Genomic DNA, 20,130 nt, shown 5'->3' with positions numbered 1-20,130 from the left:
CTGCGGTCGACATGCTACTTTTAGCTCCTGTTTCTTTTTATATTTTAAAAAATATTAAATTTTATTTTATTTTTTATCTTCCAATTAATATTTTTATATATTTTTAAATTATTTTAATATATTAATATCAAATAAATTATAAAAAATATTGTTTTCACATATTTCAAATCTAAAAAACACTTTCAAAATTAATTACAATCACTCAAATAGCCCTTACCGTCTAAACAGATCAACCGCTTCTGCAATTTGAAGGGGAAATGTTAGGACAAGAAAATTCCAAGTGATTGCTTGAAAAGTCAAGTAAATGGCAGTTTTTGCTCCAATGCGCCGCGCCCAAAAATAACAATGAAGGATTGACACGTTTCTTTCAGTGGCTACAAAAGCTAGCTAGAGATGGAAGAAGATTCACCACTACCACCACAATATCATTTGAACTCATCTTAATTTAGAGAGAGAGAGAGAGATGGAAGGAGAGAGAGGCAGAGTATGCGTTACAGGGGGGACTGGGTTCGTAGCCTCGTGGCTGATCATGAAGCTCCTGGAGCAAGGCTACTCTGTTAACACGACTGTTAGACCTCACCCAGGTAAGTTCTGTATTCATTTCCTCTTATGTTATGTTAGGACAGATGAAAAATTTCAATATCATAAAATTAATCCATTGAGAAATAGAAGGATTTTGCATGCTTGTAATAAAATAAATTAATAATATATTAATTGATAAATCATAAAAAAAGTTGTTTATGTTAATTTAACATAGATGTTGAAATTTACTTTCATATATTTTAACTAATTTTATAAAATTTAAAATTAATAATTATATAAATTTTTAATAATTATTATATTATTAAGTAAAAGTCTCGAATTTAAAATTACAGGAAAACAAACCATTTAATTTTTAGTATTTTTATCGTTAAATTATTTATTAACTGAATTGGTATGATAAAAATAAAAATTTAATTTTATAAGAAATAAAAAATAGAAATACATTTATGTTTTACCTTTTTTTATTTTTATAAATTTGTTTTTATTTATCTCCAAAGTTAATTTTTATTTTCAACCTCATATAATTTTCATTTTAATCCATACATATTGTAAAAATAACTTATCTATATATAATTTAATATATAAAATTTAAAGATAAATTATAATATTCTCTTTGAAATATTATGAAATTATCAAAATAATTTAAAGATTAATCACTATTTAAAAAAATAAAATAAAAATTTAAAGATTTTCAATATATTAACTTTGTGTTGTATATGTGACTAGAACACAAGAGGGACGTTAGCTTCCTGACGAGTCTACCAGGAGGATCAGAGAGGCTAGAAATCTTCTATGCAGATTTAAGTGAACCCAGCGGCTTTGACGTGGCTATTAAAGGATGTATTGGGGTCTTTCATGTAGCTTCCCCAACTCTAGATTTTGGAAATGGAGAACCTGAGGAAGTAGGTATCCAACGAGCAACTGATGGAACAATAGGAATCTTGAAGGCTTGCTTGAACTCAAAGACAGTGAAGCGAGTTGTGTTGACTTCTAGTGCATCAGCGGTAGTTTATAATGGCAGTGGTGTGGAGATGATGGACGAAGCTTACTGGAGCGATGTTCATTATATCAAAGCCTCAAACTTGCTCCTAGGCCCTTACTTTGTTTCCAAAACTTTAACGGAGAAAAGAGCTTTTGAATTCGCACAAGAACATGGATTGGACCTTGTAACTTTAACCCCAACCTACATTCATGGCCCCTTCATCTGTCCACACATGCCTTTTTCAGTTCGCATTTCCTTGGCAATGTTGCTGGGTAAGTTCTCTTTTCCGAGCTCTTCCTTCTATGGTGTTCTTCAGAAAGCTGTTGGCCTCACGGACATCGTTTCAGGTGATCGGGAACAGTACGGGTCACTCATTAACGCACCCATGGTACACATTGATGATGTGGCTAGGGCACATATTTTCCTTCTTGAATATCCTGAAGCAAAAGGGAGGTATATTTGTTCTAAAGACGCTATAACACTTGAAGAGATGTCTGAATTTCTTTCTGCCAAGTATCCTGAGTACTCAATACCAACATTAGAGTGAGTAATTCTTAGCCCTTAATAATTCTGCAGCATTCTTCACTTGATCTTAAAATCCGAAAGTACGTAGGTGTTAATGTTTCTTTTTCGGCAGATATTTAAAGGATGTTGAAGGCCTTAAAATCCCTGGTTTATCCTCGAAGAAACTAGTCGATTCTGGTTTCAAATTTAGGTACGGGCTTGAAGAGATGTTTGACGGGGCCATTCAATGCTGCAAAGAAAAGGGTCTTCTCTGATTCAATGAATCTAGGACAAACTAGCCGCTTTCCCATGTGCTCCTGCGAGGCGATTGTCCGAAACCTGTTCTTATTTAATGTTGTAATAATGAAGATTTATATCTTAAAGAATCTCAAGTACCTTATGGAATAATAGTTTTATCTAAAATAAATAAATTTTTATAGGAGTTTCAATAGTCTAAATATTTAACAAAAATGTATATCTTCTATTTAAATTTAGTCTCCTTGTTATCGCACTGTATCGTTTGATTGTTTTAATAAAAACATGTTTTTCAACTGTAAAAACATCTTAAAATCAAGTTTTAAAAAAATATTTCAATATTTTATATGTGATCAGCAAAAAAGAAACTAATCAATGTGATACAATTACTTCAAAAGAATTTTAAAAAATAAAAATTTTATTTTAATGGAATATTCATGAATTATTTTTATAACCCAAAAACAAAAAACATAAAACATAAAAAAATATCCACACTTAAGCGTGTGGCCCAACCAAAAAAAAATAAAGTGTATATGGGCTTGTTAAGGTAAGATCACATGTCTGGTTTTTTTTTAAAAAAAAATTGATGATATATATAGTTTGTTAAAATAAAAAAAAAATATAATAATTGATCTAGTTTTTTTGGGTTAAAATTATATTTTAACTTGTTTGACCGAAAAATACTTAAAAAATATTTGTAGAATCTTAATAACCCAATCATCCGACTCTGAATATCTCTAAATTGATTTAAAAACATAAAATTAAATTGAAAAAAACAAAAGTATCTTCATGAATTATTTTTTTGGGTAAGATAAACATCTAAACATTGATGATGCGGTTAGATCATATATCTTCCTCTTTGAATACCTTGAAGCAAGAGGGAGGTATATTTGTTCTTCAGACAAGCTAACAATCGAAGAGATGAATAATCTTCTTTCTGCCAAGTACCCTGAGCGCCCGATATCAACATTGGAGTGAGTAATTCTTATCCTTTTCCCAACATTCAATTTTAGTCTTGAAAATGTAAACAAGTTGTTTGATTTCGTTTTATTGGCAGATATCTGAAGGAGGTTAAAAGTTAGTCTTGAAAATGTAAACAAGTTGTTTGAATTCGTTTTCTTGGCAGATATCTGGAGGTTAAAAGCCTTGGCCATTAGACCCAACTACTGGATACTGGTTTCGAATACAAGTATGGGATTAACGACATGTTTGATGGAGCAATTCAATGCCGCAAGGAAAAAGGTTCTCTCTAGTTCATACTAGGCTTCTATGAAAAAACTACAAGTTCTCCGGTGTGTTCTAGTTCAACAAGAGTTGGATTCGTATTTATAGAAATATTACTGACGTGTATTCTTCGGCCTCCGTGAAACCACCAATACAATTTTCAGTGTCAAACAGTGGAAACCAGATACTGAAAAGGAATAAAATGAAGATTTTGTGGAAGATCCTGTTAGAGAAAACCTTAGGCAACGTTGGTTAACTGAAGAATACTCAATAAAATTTAAATAAACAAATGTCCACCATCATTTGCAAGCACGTACCAATGATATTTTTAATTTCGATATGCACCCCACATAGCCTTCCTTGATGCTTCGGCAGCCTGGGAATCACACCATATTAAGAAATAGTTTACGGAGGAAACGCACCGTAACCTGGCACGGAACAGACCAGGGCTCGATTCTCTGCTGGTGCGATTGTTACCTTTTATTCCCGATCTTCATTTTATACTGAATCAAGCACTGCATTAAGAAGTTGAGTTATTTCCTCGCAAATTCTCAATCCATGCGACCAACATGAGGATCCGTGAAGACTGACCTCGGTCAATATAATTACAGGTTTACAAATTGTGTGATACAAGAACCATTGAGAAGCAGTAAACAGCTGTGTTCAGCAAGCAAGACTAAGCTGGTTCAAAACATTGGAAGGAAAAGGGCATCGCTATATCTAAATTGAACCACTTGCAATTATCCCATGCCAGAAAAAGGAAAGCTACTTTACATTTTGACTGGCACTCTAATCAGTCACAAGCAACAGATATGTTGTACTAAATATAAGTGTTCACTGTTACATCATAAGCATGGAAAAGTACTGCTCAAATTCTTGATCAATGGTTGGTTTTCTGAGGCCTGATTGAGCATCTGCAATCAAAGTAAATGACATCAAGTTAAATACAAATGCAGGCAAATACTATTCAAATTATGTTGTCATTTAAACAAGCAAAAGAGGACAGAGATAAGATGGCATGGTTTGAACCCATGAATTTGCAAACCACAGGTATCCTGGCAAATTAAACTACCTTGGCTGACGGCCCATCCTTCAGATGAAAGGACATGGCCATTTAGATTCAACTCATTGGAATAGAGAATGTCATCAACTTCTTTATCTGTACATGGCTCAATGTTGTCAGTCCCAAACTCAGAGCAACCGTAATTTAAAGGGCTTTCAATTTCTAGGATGGGCTCTTCAAGACTCTGATATACTTGCAGTCCATCATAATGACAGCAATGATCATCCTCCCCTTCCACAATAACCAATTCCTCTTTTCCAGCATGTCTTGGAGCTGCAGCTTTATCTGGAGAATATTGCGTATCCTTGAGACTGTTGCCCCAGTTATATGATGAAGTTGAGGGCCTGTCGGGTGACCATATCTTTGAAACCTCCATCTCCAATTTAGTTTCGCCAGACACAGACATGGCAGAGTCAGAATCTCCAACAAAGCTATTGCTATCTTTAGCTGATTCAGGATCTGATCCTTCATCAATGGCCCGTCTTTCAGCATTTTCCTTGATCATATGTGTGATTAAGTCTTTCTCTTCTTGATTTTCTTCATATATTGTGGAAGTTTCAAGAGGTAAGCGATGATCCCAGCATTTATGCTTTGGAATGGGCAAGCCTAATTGCTCATCCTGCAACTTCCTTTTCTTGTTTAAGCAAAACAATTTGGAGTTGGGTGCTTCTTTGAACTGGAAGCTGAAAGCAAAAGTGGAAAAAATATAAAATATAAAAAGAACACCATACGACGAGTAAGAAGCTGTTTTTCTGATAATATGGACAAGAAGCAAAAGTACATGATAATCAATTTGGATAAAAATGCACACTAAGGAGATGAAGAAGTTTCCATTATTGCTAACCACAAATACGAGAAGATGCTCAAAACATAATTCTCTCCTCCAATTCCATCTTACTACGGAGACTAGGTAAAAGCATTAGATTCATATATTCTAAGAACATCTCTTTTTAATGAATAAATAATACATCGACATAGTTTCAATCCTATTCAATAATTTAAATTCTTTAAGCATTTAAGTCCCAACAAATAATGCAAATGAATGGATTTTTGACAGAGAAGCTACAAACTAAGGAGACAGAAAATTAAAACCTAGCCTTGAACCAAAACAAGCTGCCGCTAACCTTGTTATCTATATGTTTTATACATTTTCTCGTCCAGGATCATACAAAACAATAGCTGAATTTCTTTTAGCCGAAGAAAACAGAAAAAAAAATAGCAAGAAATATTAAAATCTATTCAATTGCGCCACCTTACTCTATATGTTCAGTAATTTTGTATAGAACTGCAAGAAATGTTTGAGATACTAGCTTAACTACTTCAATTTAAACAGAAATAAAAACCATTCCTTTGATGTTCAAACAAAGATCGTTTCTACAATATTACAAAAGGAAAAACAATTGGCACATTTCAGCTGATTTATGCAACAATAAAAATCAAACCACAAGTCTCAACATGCTTCCTTCACCAAATCTGAGGTTTCTTCCAGGAGAAATGGTGATTAAAAAGCAAGGGAACCAAAAATTCAGGAAGCAAACCTGTTAATCCCAGATAGGTCATCGCTATCTTCATCCATATCAGGCAGAGAGACAACGAAATGAGATGGGACTGTGAGATTATAACTAACAGTGGTGATCCAACTGGATGCGCCACTATGGAGCGTGTCTTGCACGACCTAATAGGAACCGGAGCTCTGGCATCACTAAAAAGGTTACCGTGCCTTCCTTCGTGACATCGGTTAATTTTTTTTAATAATAATAAAAACTACTAGTTAATTTATTAATTCTTAATAAACTTAGGTAATTTAATATTATAATTATAAAAAAATTAAAAAAATTAAAACATAAATGTTTATCAATATTATTAAAAAAATACCTTTTAAATAATATTAAAAGATTTCAATAATATTATTTGAGAACAAAGTAAAAGTTCAATATGAATGAGATAATATTATTATAAAAAAAAATATAAAGCTTAATTAATAATAAATAAAATATTGAAGAATGAACTAAAAAATAAAAAAATTTAAAAAAAATAATAATAACTTGAGTCATCATGTTAAATTCATTATTTGATCATGAAATCATAATAATTCTGCATAGAAGAAATTGAATTAAAAAATAAAAATTTATTATCAAGCAAACTAAATAATGAAAAGTGAAAATGAGAAGAAATAAATCAATTTAAAAAAATTATAAAAAACCTTGTGTGAACCTAAGTTAATTCATGACTCATAATATGAAATTATAATAACCACACAAAAAAAAAGCAAAAACAATCATGAAACTCATAGTCTAATAACTTAAACAATCATGAAACTCATAGTCTAATAACCTAATGTTAAATGTTAAATGATTAGATTTAAAAATAAAAACCTTAAAAAAAGACCAAAGTTTAACTTGGGTAATTTTTAAAACCTGTAATCCATATTATGAGACCAAGATTACCTCATAGAAGAAAAATACAAAAAAATCACATAGTAAAATTCCTAATCATCCAAGATTAAAATAAAAAATAAATAAAAATTAAAAGAATAATGAACAAATTGTATAAAAAAATAAAATAAAATAAAATGTTAAGGAAAAAATCTTTAAGCAGTCTTAAAATAAAAACAAATAACAATAAAAAAGTCAAAATCAAAATTGATACTAATACAAATTGATAGGACACATTTAATTTTTTAAAGGACTGGTATGAAATTCGAGATGAAAAAAAAGAAAAGAATGATGAAAAATAATTCATTATAACTCAATTGCTACTCTCTTATGAAGAGAACAACAAGATACTTTCAATGTCATCACGGAAGGTGGCATTTGACTATTAGAAAGAGTCAAACATGTTACTCAAAGAATCTGAGTACCTCACACTCACTAGTGTATACAACGTATATTTTAATAACTTTTATTTTTTTTATTTATATTTATATTTATTAAAAAACTTGGTTTCCTCTTATTTAAATTAATTATAACTAAAAAATCATAATGAAACAATAAAATTTTTCCTAGATATTGATTTTTATTTTTCACTTTTAAAAGTAATATAGTTATTTTACTATGTAATTAAAGCGTTAAAAAACAAAATGTCCCTTGAATTCCAATTTTAATTTTGTTTGCCTTTAAGGTTATTTAAGTTATTTTATTATGCATCTAAAATACAAAAACTTTAATTTATGCTTAATCAATATAATAATAATAAGTGCACCTTATGAACAAAATAGTTTTTCCCTCTCATAACTAGTTAAACAATTTTGTTTGAGAATGAAATGTGAATGTATAGTGAATGACTCGAGCTTTTTTTTTATATAATGACTCAGACACAACATTATTTCATATCATATAGAACTATTGAAGGATGACACGAGCTTCATTTCACCATGAATCCAAATATTTGTTTACTAAAACCTACTTATAATCTCCTTTTTAAAAAAAAAAAACATGAAAACAGTATAAAAAAAAAACTTTTATAAATTAATATTATCTATCCACTCAATGTTCCAGAAAAATATGTTCCAGAAAAATGAAGGACTCGAAAATTAAAAAGAAACAAAAATGTTTATTGATTTCACTATAGACCAAGAAACAAAATACCAATGACTGTAATAGTTCTTTACAATATAATTTTTTTTTATCACTTAAATTATTTTTTTAATTTGATCTTCTGTATTTGTATTGAGTTGATATGAGAATGAGTTTAATAATTTATTTTAGTTGTTCTAGATTATATGTTCAATCCCTTTTTAATATTTTTTTGTCACTCAACTTTTTTTTTTCATTTAGAGTCTTTCCTATGATGTTTAGGGGGATTAAACTTGATGATTTATTTTTTTTTAATTTGATTTTGAGTTCTTAGAAAAATTTTCAAAACTCAATTAATGATAGATGTGGCAAAATAAAATGCAATTTTATTGATTTGAAATATTTGAATTTTTAGGAACCGAATTTGAAATTGAAAGAAATGCTCAAACTCTTTTTTTTTTTTTACCAAACCACATACTAAAATGGAGAAGTAGATAACGTGTGTAATAAGTGAAGGAGGTTGTCATATTATGGTAACGTGTGTGTCTTCCTCCAACCTCCAATGGTTGAATTTCTTGGTATCATTGAAATCTTCTCAATTAGAGCTTTCTTACGAGGTAGCACACGACGATGGCAAGGCTCCAACCCGGTGACTAATTTTTTTATTTTTTTATTATCCTCTCTCTTCTCTCTCTTTGATTTTTGTGATTTATCCTTTCTAAAATAACAAATTAACAAGTCAATTTTTTTTTGTTAAATTTGGTCTTTGCTATTTAATTATTATTTTTAGCAATAATTATAGTTTGTTTTTGTCAAATTGAAGCTCAATGAACCAGTAAATGTTGTTTGAAATCATGAATGTGAGAGACAATATGAAGGGAAAGATATATTAGAGGAAAAAATGAAAATGCAACATATGTTGAATATGCAATCAACTCTTGATTGCAATGGTTATCGGCTATATTTTTATTTTTAATTTTATAATCATTTTATTTTTATTTGATCCTTTTATATTGATTGGATTTGAAATTAAACTTGATGACTTATTTCAATTGACTTGATGAATGATCCTCATGATATTAATAATAAATTTTGATATTGATTTAATGCTTGATTTAACAAAATAATATTTAATTATATTAATTCAAAATAATTGAAACCTTTAAGTAACAGATTTGAGACTAAAATATTTATGAATCTATAAATTTAGAAAAGAACCCCCTCCTATTATTATACATATACACACGGCACACTTGCACACTGAATTAGGCTCATATTCTTGGAAAATTCATAATACAATGATGCAGCTATTGATCAAAGATATCTGGGAAAATAGGATATGCAATCCGGGTATGATAATGAAGGCAAAAAACACAAAATTGCTTCATTAATTTATTGTTCGATGTTACAAATCTTACAATTCTAAGTTATAAGCGTTCATGTAGGTGAGATCAAGGATTCGAAATCCTTGTTTATACATAATGTATTAATCGTCTGTGAGCTCTACATTATCCTGAAATTCCCCAAAACAAGAGCAGGACAAAAAAATAAAGACACGGAACTGCACTTTGCTATACCAAATTGCTTCCCAAACTGATTCGTACTTGATCCGGCCACTCACATCACTTTGCCTTCCTCAAATATAGCAGACAACAGCCTTTCTTAAGACTCTTGGTTCTATGGTTGCGCGGTGGTAATTCAAGGGCCACGCCAAATAAAACGTCTACAAGTTGGGGCAGATAAATGGGGGCTGAACGACAGCATCTCAATATCAACAATCATCCAGCCCTGCAATTGCTAATGGAGTTACACTGATACATAATGTATCTTGATTATCTCACGGATGCACTGTTCATACTATCATAGGCTGTACGGAAGCGGAGACCTGAACCAATATGTCCTGATGTTGGGCACCCCCAGCAGAAGATACTTGGACCCAAGACCTAGAGCAGTCCCCCAAAAAAAAAAAATTGAGTCAGTTCATGAATTGACATGCAGAATATAATTGTCCCAATCCTTAAGTGTCAGCTAAATTTATACTACTTTAACAAATCATACACCACAATTCGAAAGGCGGTAGCTAACCAGAATTGTCTAAACAGGCCAATTTAGCCAAGCTACAGGGCCTTGACACGGTAACATAAGTTGGGCAAACATAAACCATACCTAAGAAGCTCAAATTGGTCCAGACAGCTGCCACAGCTGGACATGGAGCAATTAAGCATAGCCTGTCTCTAGAGTGGGTCACCTTTCTAGCTTTAGTGGTTCTGCAATTTGATGAGCTACTTGCAGCTCATGTGGTTGAACCAAATAGGTCTTGCAATTGATGTGGTGGAACCATTTAGCTTAAGTTGAATGGACTACAGAGGTGCTGTGATACACAACTCAACACAGTAGAAAGTCCCAAGTTTCAAGGACCTGGAGCATGTGGAGACTAATAGTTTTCATCAAGAAACCAAACAACTTGAATTTATATCCACTTTGAATAAATGTGGAGTGCTTCAACCAAGATGGACACTAAAACATCACACATGATCATGACTGTGTAAACACGCTGGGATGCAGGATGCATCTACACAGAAACAGCAACCTGAAAGCTATAAAATACATTCAAGCCTTCTCATGTTCCTCGAGAGATTAAATCAGTGTCATTTAAGGAGAAACGACAATAGGGGTAAAGTATCAGCACAGAGGAGATGAAAACCAACTATGGTAAAATTTTCCAAAGATGCATCATGTCAATCACAAATTTTTCAGCCAAGAAAAAAAAAATAAAGAAAAGGGCACAGTGTTCTCACCGTTGTCAGATTTTCATAAGCACCCACATCATATGGGTGCTTATAGACATGCCCTCCTTTCTCTGCTAGCCACATAGCTCTCACCCCTTCATGGTACTATCAAGATACCATAAAAATTTAGGAATAAATCAGGCATTAGAAAAGTTATGAAACAATAATTTATTAATTTCCAATAACCTCGATAGTGGTTTTGTTTTGCAAAATGAGGTACACATGCCAACCCAAAAGAACACCAAGTGCCACACTTAACGGAACTAGCAACAGCCCAGAAATGACCTGCAATAGTAAAGTAATGCGCTGAGTTTAATGTATTATGTACTAGCAGAAAAAATGAGATTTATGGAGACAAACATACATACATATATGATTTGGAAAAGAATGAAATATACAGGGACATACATACATTCATATATGGTTTGGAAAATAATGAAATTTAAGTGGACATACATATATGGTTCTGAAAGAGTCACCACTTTGCAGCTCATCCTTTTGAGGGTCAACAGTTAGACTACCAACAAGCAAGACCTGAAAATTTTAAGCGCGGAGAATCGTAAAGAAAATGAATTTGTAGACTTTCTCTGTTGTCATCCACCAACTGTAGTTCAATAGTGTAAAAGCTTGAGAGGGGAAAGGTGGAATGCCATATGAAATAGAGGACAATGGCAACCAAACAATTGAAAGCTAAAGTTACAGAATGATAAAGAAACAGTTCAATTCTCAAGAGAACATGATCAAATGATGTTGGACATAAATGGTTACATACCAGGGAGTAGATGCATGCTATTACAGCATACGCAACGAAGACGAAGAAGACCTTATAGTTTGCATGGCCCACACAATTACTTATCCAAATGCAATGGTGGTCCTTACAATCAACAGGTGGCACTTTAACAGATTAACAAGGACATTTGAGACAAGGGATGAATGAAAACTTAGATCATGCATACCATTCGCAACACGCATCTTCTGCAAACACGGCAATGATGAGCACGTGGAGGCTTGAAGTGAGAACACTTCTGGCAAAATCTCAAGTCTCCTCCCTGCAAACATCCACCGAAGTGTCATATATGCGAAGCCAGGGCTTGAGTTTCTCACTAATATAGAAAATCACCTGCTTTCAAGAAATGTTGCAATTTCAGGTATTATGTGCATTTGTATGTTACAATGATCATTTCATACGTCTAAATAAAGAAAACAACTAATTGAAAATATTCTTTCTGTTTCTATATGTATTAAAACATGCATTTAACCACACGGCAACAGTGACTATTAAACTTTAAGCCATCTGGCATGAAATCCAGAAGGATGTTGGCCGTAACCACTAGGTCACCACTCATCCATCCTCAATCATTTGAACAGAGCAGCATCTTATTCTTTTACAGGTATGCATTTGAATTAGATATGGGAAGAGATCAGTCAACCACAAAGAGAATGAGGCGAGGAAAACCCTAGTTAAGAAAGTCATGATGGCATTCTATTTCCGGAAAATGAAATCAGACCCTGAAACTTCCATCAACTCATAATGATGTATCAAAATCAAGCATCCAGGTACAATGTAAATGGCTTCAAACAAAGTAAGTCGAACTTTTGAGCTCATAAAATCAACATTGCAAATTGTAAATTTGCAGTGCAAAAAGAAAAAAAGTACAGTCGAATATTTCAACGCACAAAATTTTCAAACTGAATTAGCTTCCCAAACATCAACTTCAGAGAGCCAGACAACAAGACATAGTCAACAAGACGTGTGTGTTAACACCTGGACTGGATTAGACAAATATACACTTACTTGTCCAACGTAGGAATATTGCAGCAATCAAAATCAGTTGAATAGCAACAGACAACATTCATTTAAGCTACTAATCCGTTTGGCAATAAAGAAAGTTGTAACATTGACGCAATGCCCATATATATATATATATATTATTACATTTACAACTTAACTAACAGAGAAATCAATGAAATTAACAGAAACAGAATAATGGCATGGAAAATTCCAAAAGGGAAAGTCCTTTGTTACTCTACTTTGCGTTTGATCTCGTGGACTGGGTTATCAGAGTCTTCGATATCGGGCATGAAAGAGGGAGGGACCCGTCCCGGATCCGTCAAGATAGCGATGGCATAGTTAAAAACAGACATGAGAGCAAGAGCTGTGAAAACGACGGCGTTCATGATGCCTGGGGAAGACATGAGACCGAACCAACGGTCTATAAAAACAAAGATCGTGGACAAGTAAATGTAAAGTATGGCTGAAACGACGACGGTTACCGGAAGGGAGAAGCTGAGGGGTCGCTTCATCGTTTGGAGGCAAGGAAACCAAAGGCACCGGCGTTGAAACGACGGCGTCTCTGGGAAGGGAAGGGAAGGGAATGACTAAAATAGGACAGAGCTGAGGAGGTTGGTGACGGCTTGCTTCTAATTTCTAAGATGTTGCCGTTTGGTTTCTTTGCTTTTACTACTCAAATGGCCACTGCCTGTTTTGCGTCCACAAAGCCCTTTTCTTTCTTCTCCTTCTTCATTCAAGTGTGTATATAAACCTTATTCAAGTATGTTATCATGTTTTTTTATAGGATTAAAATTTAAAAAAAATTTATTAAAAATAATTTTTTAATATATTTTTTTAAATTATTTTATGGTACGGCTATAAAATACATATTTATTTTAATATATTTTTAAATAAAAAATATTTTAAGAAAACTAGGATATCATTCCTAGACACCCTATTATTATAACTCAAATCATATGATTTATTTAAATTAATTAATTAATTTTTATAATATCATATTTACCTGTCTCTTGATTTGTATGGTGACCTTCCATTTAGATTTTACTACATCAATGGTTTGAGTTGTGCTATAAGTTTAGTTGTTATTTTTTTAATGTGAAAATAAATTCAAGCATTATTAATTTAATTTTTATTATAAACTTAAAATATGATATATATATATAGGATAATATTTATTTTAAAATTTTAATACGGTGGCATATTAAATAATATATTTTTTAAAATATTAAAACTTTAATATATTGGATCAACTTAAGTTAACTTATTAAATCTATGATATAGGTTATAAAATTGTGATAATACCATAAAAATCAATATGAAAATAAGTTATTAAGACTAAATACTTAACTCAATGTTGAAAAAAAAATTAAAAGAAATTTTTTTATTAAAAAAAAGAACTACCTAAGTTAACCTATATCAAACCCACAATCTAAATCATGAGTTTAGGATAATTTTATAGAAAGTAAGTCAAAAATATTTCATGAAACTCAATTTCTAACCAACTCAATATTAAATGATAAAATCAGAAAAATATTATTAAAAAAGATAAAAATTATTCAATTTAGACTAACATGTTAAACTTGTGATCTAAATCATAAAACTAGAATAACTTTATAAAAAATAAATAAATAAACTATGAAACTTCATTTTCAATATATCCGATGTTAGTGGTTAAAATTGAGAAAAAAATTCACTACACCGAAATAAATTCACAAAAAAATAAAATAAAAATAAAATAAAAAACTCAATTCTCAAAAAATAATATAGAATAAGTGTTGGATGGTGAAGTGAAAAAAAAATATTCAATTAAAAAATAATAGAAAAAAAGAGTAAATACGAGTCAATTTACCAAACTTGTAATCCAAATCATGATATTAGAATAATTATATAGAAAGTAAATAAAAAATAATTATAGAGCTTAATTTTTAACCAACTTAATATTGAAAGATAAATTAGAAAAATTAATTAGAAAAAAGTAACAAAAAAAAACAATTCAGATAAACATGTGAAATTCATAACTTGGGTTATAAAGTTAGATAAATTTATAGAAACTAAATCTAAACAAAATATAAAATCCCCCCTGCAACAAATCTAATATTAAAGATTAAAATCAAGAAAAAAAACCTAATATATAACCTAAAAAAATAAAATTAAAAAAATACAAATCAAAATTCTTATAATAATATAATATAAAATTATAAAATTGAAAAAAAATATAAAAATATTAATTTGTTAAAGTGTTAAATTAAAAATATAAAAATAAAATTATTTTAATGAATAGTATCTTATGAATGTATTTGTAGTGATTTAGTTCTGACCTTTCATGTTTTATTAGTTAATTAATTTCCTTCAAAAACAAATCCTTCTTAACAAATTAAACTATCTCATCTTACTCCTTCTCTTTTATTTATTTTATTTTTAAAAAATAAAAGATAATTTAAATTAAAAAAGAATATGAATTGAGAGAGGGGCTGAACTATAAGAGAATTAATTAATTTTGTTAAAAATAGGTGTTATTTATAACTTAATCATAAAGAAAAAGGATCGAAATTAGTTTGGTGAATTTGATTTTGAATCCCTTATCTAATGTGTGAAAACTCCAATCTAATCAAAATCTTATTAGTTAGAAACTAAATTAATACTATTTGAACATATATTTGATATCTTAAACATTTACAAAAGAAAACAATTTAAATGGTAATTTTTAAGTATACGAGGAAGCTAATATAGCAGCAAGGAAAATCAAATATTGGATTATTAAGGGAATAAATCATAAAAAGAATAATTCAATATATGAACAATTTTTTTATTTTTTATTTTTTTATTTTTTTAATGGCATCTTTTGCGCTCTCTTTTGACCTAACAATGGATTTCTACAAGTATCATTTTCTTTTTCTTTTATCTTTTTTTTTTCAAATTTATTTCCTCCTCGGTGTAATAGATCACCTCATCTTGAGCGGGGAGAGTAGTGGTTGTGTGAAGAAAACAAAGACGGCTGTGATAAGGACCCCGTACGTGTGATTTTGGATTTCGAGTTTTTTAAGTAATTGTTAGAGATTTTAAATAGAAAATAATAATAATAATAACACAATTAAAAACTTATTTAAAAAAACTTTCAAAACTCATGTCTCATCTGTTACTTCTTGAAAACAATTATGGTAGAGATAATTTTATTAATTAAAAAAAAACTCTTCTGAATTTTGAATTTTGAATTTTAAATAAATAAATATTATCTTGAATTTAAATAATATTATTTTTTATCACAATTTCATATTGAAAAAAATATCTAATTATTTTTAAAATATTATATTTTTCATAGTATTTAATTTAATTTAATTTTTCAAAATACTACTTTATTTTCTTGATTTATTTTATTTTTTCAATCCTTATACTTTTTTCTTTAAATAATGACTCGTGTGGGATAAGAAAGTAGTCTCATCTTCACTTTTATAAAAAATAGATTTCATAAATTTAAACTAAATAGATAAAAGTGAAGGTGGAGCATCTAAATAGGTATTAAATAAAAATAAAATTTAAAGTGCTAATTATGATGATTTTTCTTTTTCCATTTTTCAATTTCAGCACACTTTTTTATCATATAACACAAAATAACAACCTTGTTGTATTTTTTTCAATGTATGTTTTGAAAATCTATGTTAGGTCCTAAATTTGTTTGCAGTTTCATGTTTTGGATAAAAAGAACCTTAAAATTAAAGATAAAAACCTGTAGAAATTTTGATTTCCTCTTTTCTGTTTCAATATTGCCGTGAACAAGATAGAAATATACCCATTATTGGATTTTTTTTGAAAAACAAAGATACAGTGGAAATAATAAATTTAATTTTTTTAAAAATTTCGAGGACTTGTTAAAATAAATCTAGAGTTTATATGGACATTACTTAAAAATTAGATTTGTTTTAGCTTTAAATAATTAATTTAAAATTAAATAGTTATAATCTATATATTTTTCAAGTGTTTGATGTTTAATGGTAATCTTGACAAACTACCAAATCCTTTTAAGGGAGATGGATTGTTTTATTTTCGAGTTCTAACTTCTTCTTTTTTTGTATTTCTAGTGTTTCTCCAAGTAACATATTTTTTTATGCATGGAAAATAAAAAAAACATAATATTTTATTTATAGAGAAACCTAAAAATCATTTAAATGATAAAATATCAATTTTTTTTTAAATAATGTCACATATATTATTATTATTTCATGATAATTTTAAATATTTATTCAATCAAATCTAATTTTCAGTTTATAAAATTTATTTACAACCAAGTCACATTTAATTAATCATCCTATTTTAATTGCTAATTAATTATTCCTATATGTATGACTCAAATATAAATTATAATTCTGAATAAAATAGAATTAAATAATTAAATATATTATCAATTTAAAAATTAATTGATTTATATTTGAAAATCAAGTATAATATTTAAAAACTTGTCATGATCCCCGAATATTAAAATCATCATAAGTGGTTTGTATTAATATTTTGGTTACCAGTTTTTTAATATAATTAATATTCCTTTATCGATAATGTTCTGATTTAGATAATGAAACATGTGTATTTTATTAAGTCATTTTTATTCTCAACACCATAATCATCAATTCTTTGAATAAAATTTGAAATTCTTTATAAATCTCATTTCATCTTAGTCAAATATTTCATAATCAATACTATTTGAGAACATATTGAATATATTTTTTAAAATTTTTATAGGGTGAGGAACCTTTTATTTATTACTAAAATATTTTCATATAGTTTATGTTATATCCAATATTTACTCACCTATAACTCTTGATAAGAACAATGAATAGTCAGAATCGCATCATAATATTCTTTATATAAAGATAATTTATTAATTTTAAATTTAATGATCACCTAGATAATTGTCATGTAAATTTTTTTATAGATGTAAGTGATTTATCTATATGAAAATATCATTTAAGTTAGTTAAATATATATTTTATCTAACATATATCTATATATTAGTTCTAGATATACCTCATACAATTTTTTTATAGATGTAAGTGATTTATCTGTATGAAAATATCATTTAAGTTAGTTAGATATATATTTTATCTAACATATACCTATATATTAGTTCTAGACATACCTCATAGGTAGCTTTTATATACATATAAAGAAACATAATATATATAATTAATATTTAGTTTTAATAGAATATTGATTATAAATATTTAAAATAATTATAATAACTTTATAATTTTTTTATAAGGTAGTTTTATCTTATAAACTTTATATTTAGCCAAGATTTATTAATTAAATATAAATAAATATTTATTAATAATAAATATATTATAATTAAATCATCCGCTAAAATACGTATTCACTGCCATATATTTCATGCAAAGATATTGGTCAGAGTATAAGAAAGAAATTGAGCTGACATCGCATTGTCTGCTAAGGGTGTACAGCGTCAAGCAACGAGCAAGCAATGAAATATCCAATAAAAGAAATTATTATTTTTTCATTCAACAACGATAGCCCGTCTTACAATCCTAGCTAGCTCCTACAAATAAAGTCCAAATCCCACCCACCGATCTCTTTTTAGGGGTTGTTAGAGATTCGAATTCAAAGAAATTATCATGATCTAAGAGTACTATTGTACCCTTCAGGCCAGCTGAAGGAACACTAAACAAGGAAGGGTAAAAAAAAAAAAAGATTCAAAGAATGGGTAGACAGCTTACTAAAATCAAAATCGAAAGAAAAGGGAAAAAAAAACAAATTAAGTACTCGGGACAAACGGTGGCGAAAAAGAAAAAGAAAAGAAAAAAGAATTTTAACACTTGGGGAGATCAGAAGGTGGAGGTGGCAGCTTTTGGCTTGGCCGTTTTCCGTCATTGACCACCCAAGCCATCTTCAGGCCCCAGCTGGTGTGTACTTCCAAATGGCAGTGCATGAACCAAACTCCTGCTCATCCGAAAATCAACAAGTGAGACATGCATTTTTTTTAAATTTATTTGAATATGGAGATATGGACTCTACTTTGCATATCACTTAGAATTTGTATATATTCATATTCTATAGTATAATCCTTTCAGATTTGAAACTTTTGTGCTACATTATAATTTGCATTAGGTATAGTATATATCTAATAATAAATTATAAAGCCCACCTGGATTGTCAGCAAGGAACCGTATGGCGACCCACCCTCCAGATGGCACACCAACAGTGTTCCTCTCTGCAGGGTCAACGAGGTTGAACTTGACAGGGTCCTTCTTGGGGTCAAAGTTGCCAAAACCCTGACCAACCACAACGAAGTTGAATCCATGGAGGTGAAGAGGGTGGCTCTCTGCACCAATAATGCTGGTGTCCTGCATCACCAACTCCACGCTAGTATTGAAAGGAAGCACCACCACCTTGGTTCCTTTGGCAGTCATGATATTGCTAGGTGGTGTCCCTGTATAGTTGAATTTGAAAGGTGGGTTGGTAGGGAAATCAGTTGTGTACACACCCTTTGATCGGTTAAGGAAATGAGATTGCAGGAGGGCTATATTTGGCTGCACAAATGACACATTGTTGACAGAAGCTGCTAACATGGTGTTATTAGGTCCTTGGCAGGTCTTGTTTTGTGAGCAAGGGAGTAATCCGAGACCTATTGTGAAAAAGAAGCGTCTGTCAACTTTCTTTGGGACCTTAGCTGGGAATCTTGCATTGGCCAAGCTACGGATTTTCTTGACAAACTTTGTGGCAAATGTTGTGTCATTAAACACTGGAAGTGACGGTTTAAGAAGAGGGAGTTTCTTGTTCTTGCTTTTGGAGTTTGTTGCGGAAGGGTTGTGGTCATATTCGAGTATTCCGGCAGTGGTTGTATTGTCAAAGGAGGCTGGGCCAGTGGCATATGGCCTAGCGGCCATAAGAAAGGTGGAATTTGGGGCCTTAGCTTTGGCCATAAGTAGAACATTGGTAGTTTGTCCCGGGGTGATGAGTACAATGTGGGTTTTAAAGGGTTTCACGTAAACTGCGTCAGCTTCAACCACAGTGAGGCTGTGGTTTGCAATGCTGAAGAAGAGCTCGTCGTTAAGTGCAGCATTGATCAAACGAAGGAGATAGGTTTTTCCTGGCTTCACCTTGAGCTTGAATGTATCTGCATGAAATAAATTGGTTTGATTTTTAGCTAATCCCGAGAGTATTTACTGCACTAATTTATGGCGTCCATACTCTTGCAATTTGTTACTATTATGGGTGCAAATTAGTACCTTTGGCTGAACAGTTATACAAAAGTCCAGGATGACCATTGATGGTGTAGGCATCAGAAATATTTGGTGCTCCTCCTGTTTGCAAGGCTTGGCTGATAATTTTCTCCGTGTCTGCTTTCCACCATTCTCCTGTAATTTCAGTGTATTTACGAAGTATCAGAAATAAATGAATGGATATGGAAATTCATTAATACAATACGTGGCTATATATATATATATATATATATT

General features: G+C 30.5%; 4 protein-coding genes across 6 annotated transcripts in view; 1 reads left to right on the top strand and 3 right to left on the bottom strand.

Annotated features, from left to right (window-relative positions):
• The first annotated feature begins 399 nt into the window (after positions 1-399).
• Positions 400-3,727, top strand: LOC105122442 (vestitone reductase-like). Of its 2 annotated transcripts, XM_011021542.1 has the most exons (5): positions 400-584; positions 1,270-1,797; positions 1,873-2,068; positions 3,342-3,361; positions 3,433-3,727. In XM_011021542.1, the coding sequence occupies exons 1-5, from the start codon at positions 464-466 to the stop codon at positions 3,483-3,485; spliced, it is 918 nt and encodes a 305-aa protein (XP_011019844.1). In that variant the 5' UTR covers positions 400-463; the 3' UTR covers positions 3,486-3,727. The 2 variants fall into 2 exon arrangements, with proteins under 2 accessions (XP_011019844.1, XP_011019843.1); XM_011021541.1 differs by lacking the exons at positions 3,342-3,361; positions 3,433-3,727 and adding an exon at positions 2,163-2,448 and having other exon boundaries at positions 402-584.
• A 342-nt stretch (positions 3,728-4,069) lies between these two features.
• FHL (far-red-elongated hypocotyl1-like protein) lies at positions 4,070-6,237 on the bottom strand. Its single transcript, XM_011021539.1, has 3 exons — positions 6,110-6,237; positions 4,581-5,254; positions 4,070-4,422 (listed from the first exon to the last, which is right to left on the bottom strand). Exons 1-3 carry the CDS (start codon positions 6,145-6,147, stop codon positions 4,349-4,351), a joined length of 786 nt encoding a protein of 261 aa, XP_011019841.1. The 5' UTR covers positions 6,148-6,237; the 3' UTR covers positions 4,070-4,348.
• A 3,202-nt stretch (positions 6,238-9,439) lies between these two features.
• On the bottom strand, positions 9,440-13,390 carry LOC105122440 (probable protein S-acyltransferase 16). 2 transcript variants are annotated; one of them, XM_011021538.1, is made up of 8 exons: positions 13,150-13,390; positions 12,907-13,058; positions 11,832-11,924; positions 11,648-11,749; positions 11,332-11,409; positions 11,062-11,160; positions 10,885-10,980; positions 9,440-10,029 (listed from the first exon to the last, which is right to left on the bottom strand). In XM_011021538.1, exons 2-8 carry the CDS (start codon positions 13,051-13,053, stop codon positions 9,919-9,921), a joined length of 726 nt encoding a protein of 241 aa, XP_011019840.1. In that variant the 5' UTR covers positions 13,054-13,058; positions 13,150-13,390; the 3' UTR covers positions 9,440-9,918. The 2 variants fall into 2 exon arrangements, with proteins under 2 accessions (XP_011019840.1, XP_011019839.1); XM_011021537.1 differs by having other exon boundaries at positions 12,907-13,390.
• A 4,755-nt stretch (positions 13,391-18,145) lies between these two features.
• Positions 18,146-20,130, bottom strand: part of LOC105122439 (laccase-17-like) — a 3,057-nt gene continuing 1,072 nt past the window's right edge. The window contains exons 4-6 of the mRNA XM_011021536.1: positions 19,903-20,031; positions 18,819-19,790; positions 18,146-18,613 (exon numbers count right to left, since the gene is read on the bottom strand). Of these exons, the coding sequence (XP_011019838.1) occupies positions 18,483-18,613; positions 18,819-19,790; positions 19,903-20,031 (1,232 nt within the window). The 3' untranslated portion in view covers positions 18,146-18,482. The remainder of the gene's footprint in view (positions 18,614-18,818; positions 19,791-19,902; positions 20,032-20,130) is intronic.

Source organism: Populus euphratica, unplaced genomic scaffold (genome assembly GCF_000495115.2).
Source record: "Populus euphratica unplaced genomic scaffold, PopEup_1.0 scaffold20.1, whole genome shotgun sequence".
Taxonomy (NCBI): Eukaryota; Viridiplantae; Streptophyta; class Magnoliopsida; order Malpighiales; family Salicaceae; genus Populus; species Populus euphratica.
Note: the sequence above shows the minus strand (reverse complement) of the source record. Positions and strands in the feature narration are given on the sequence as shown.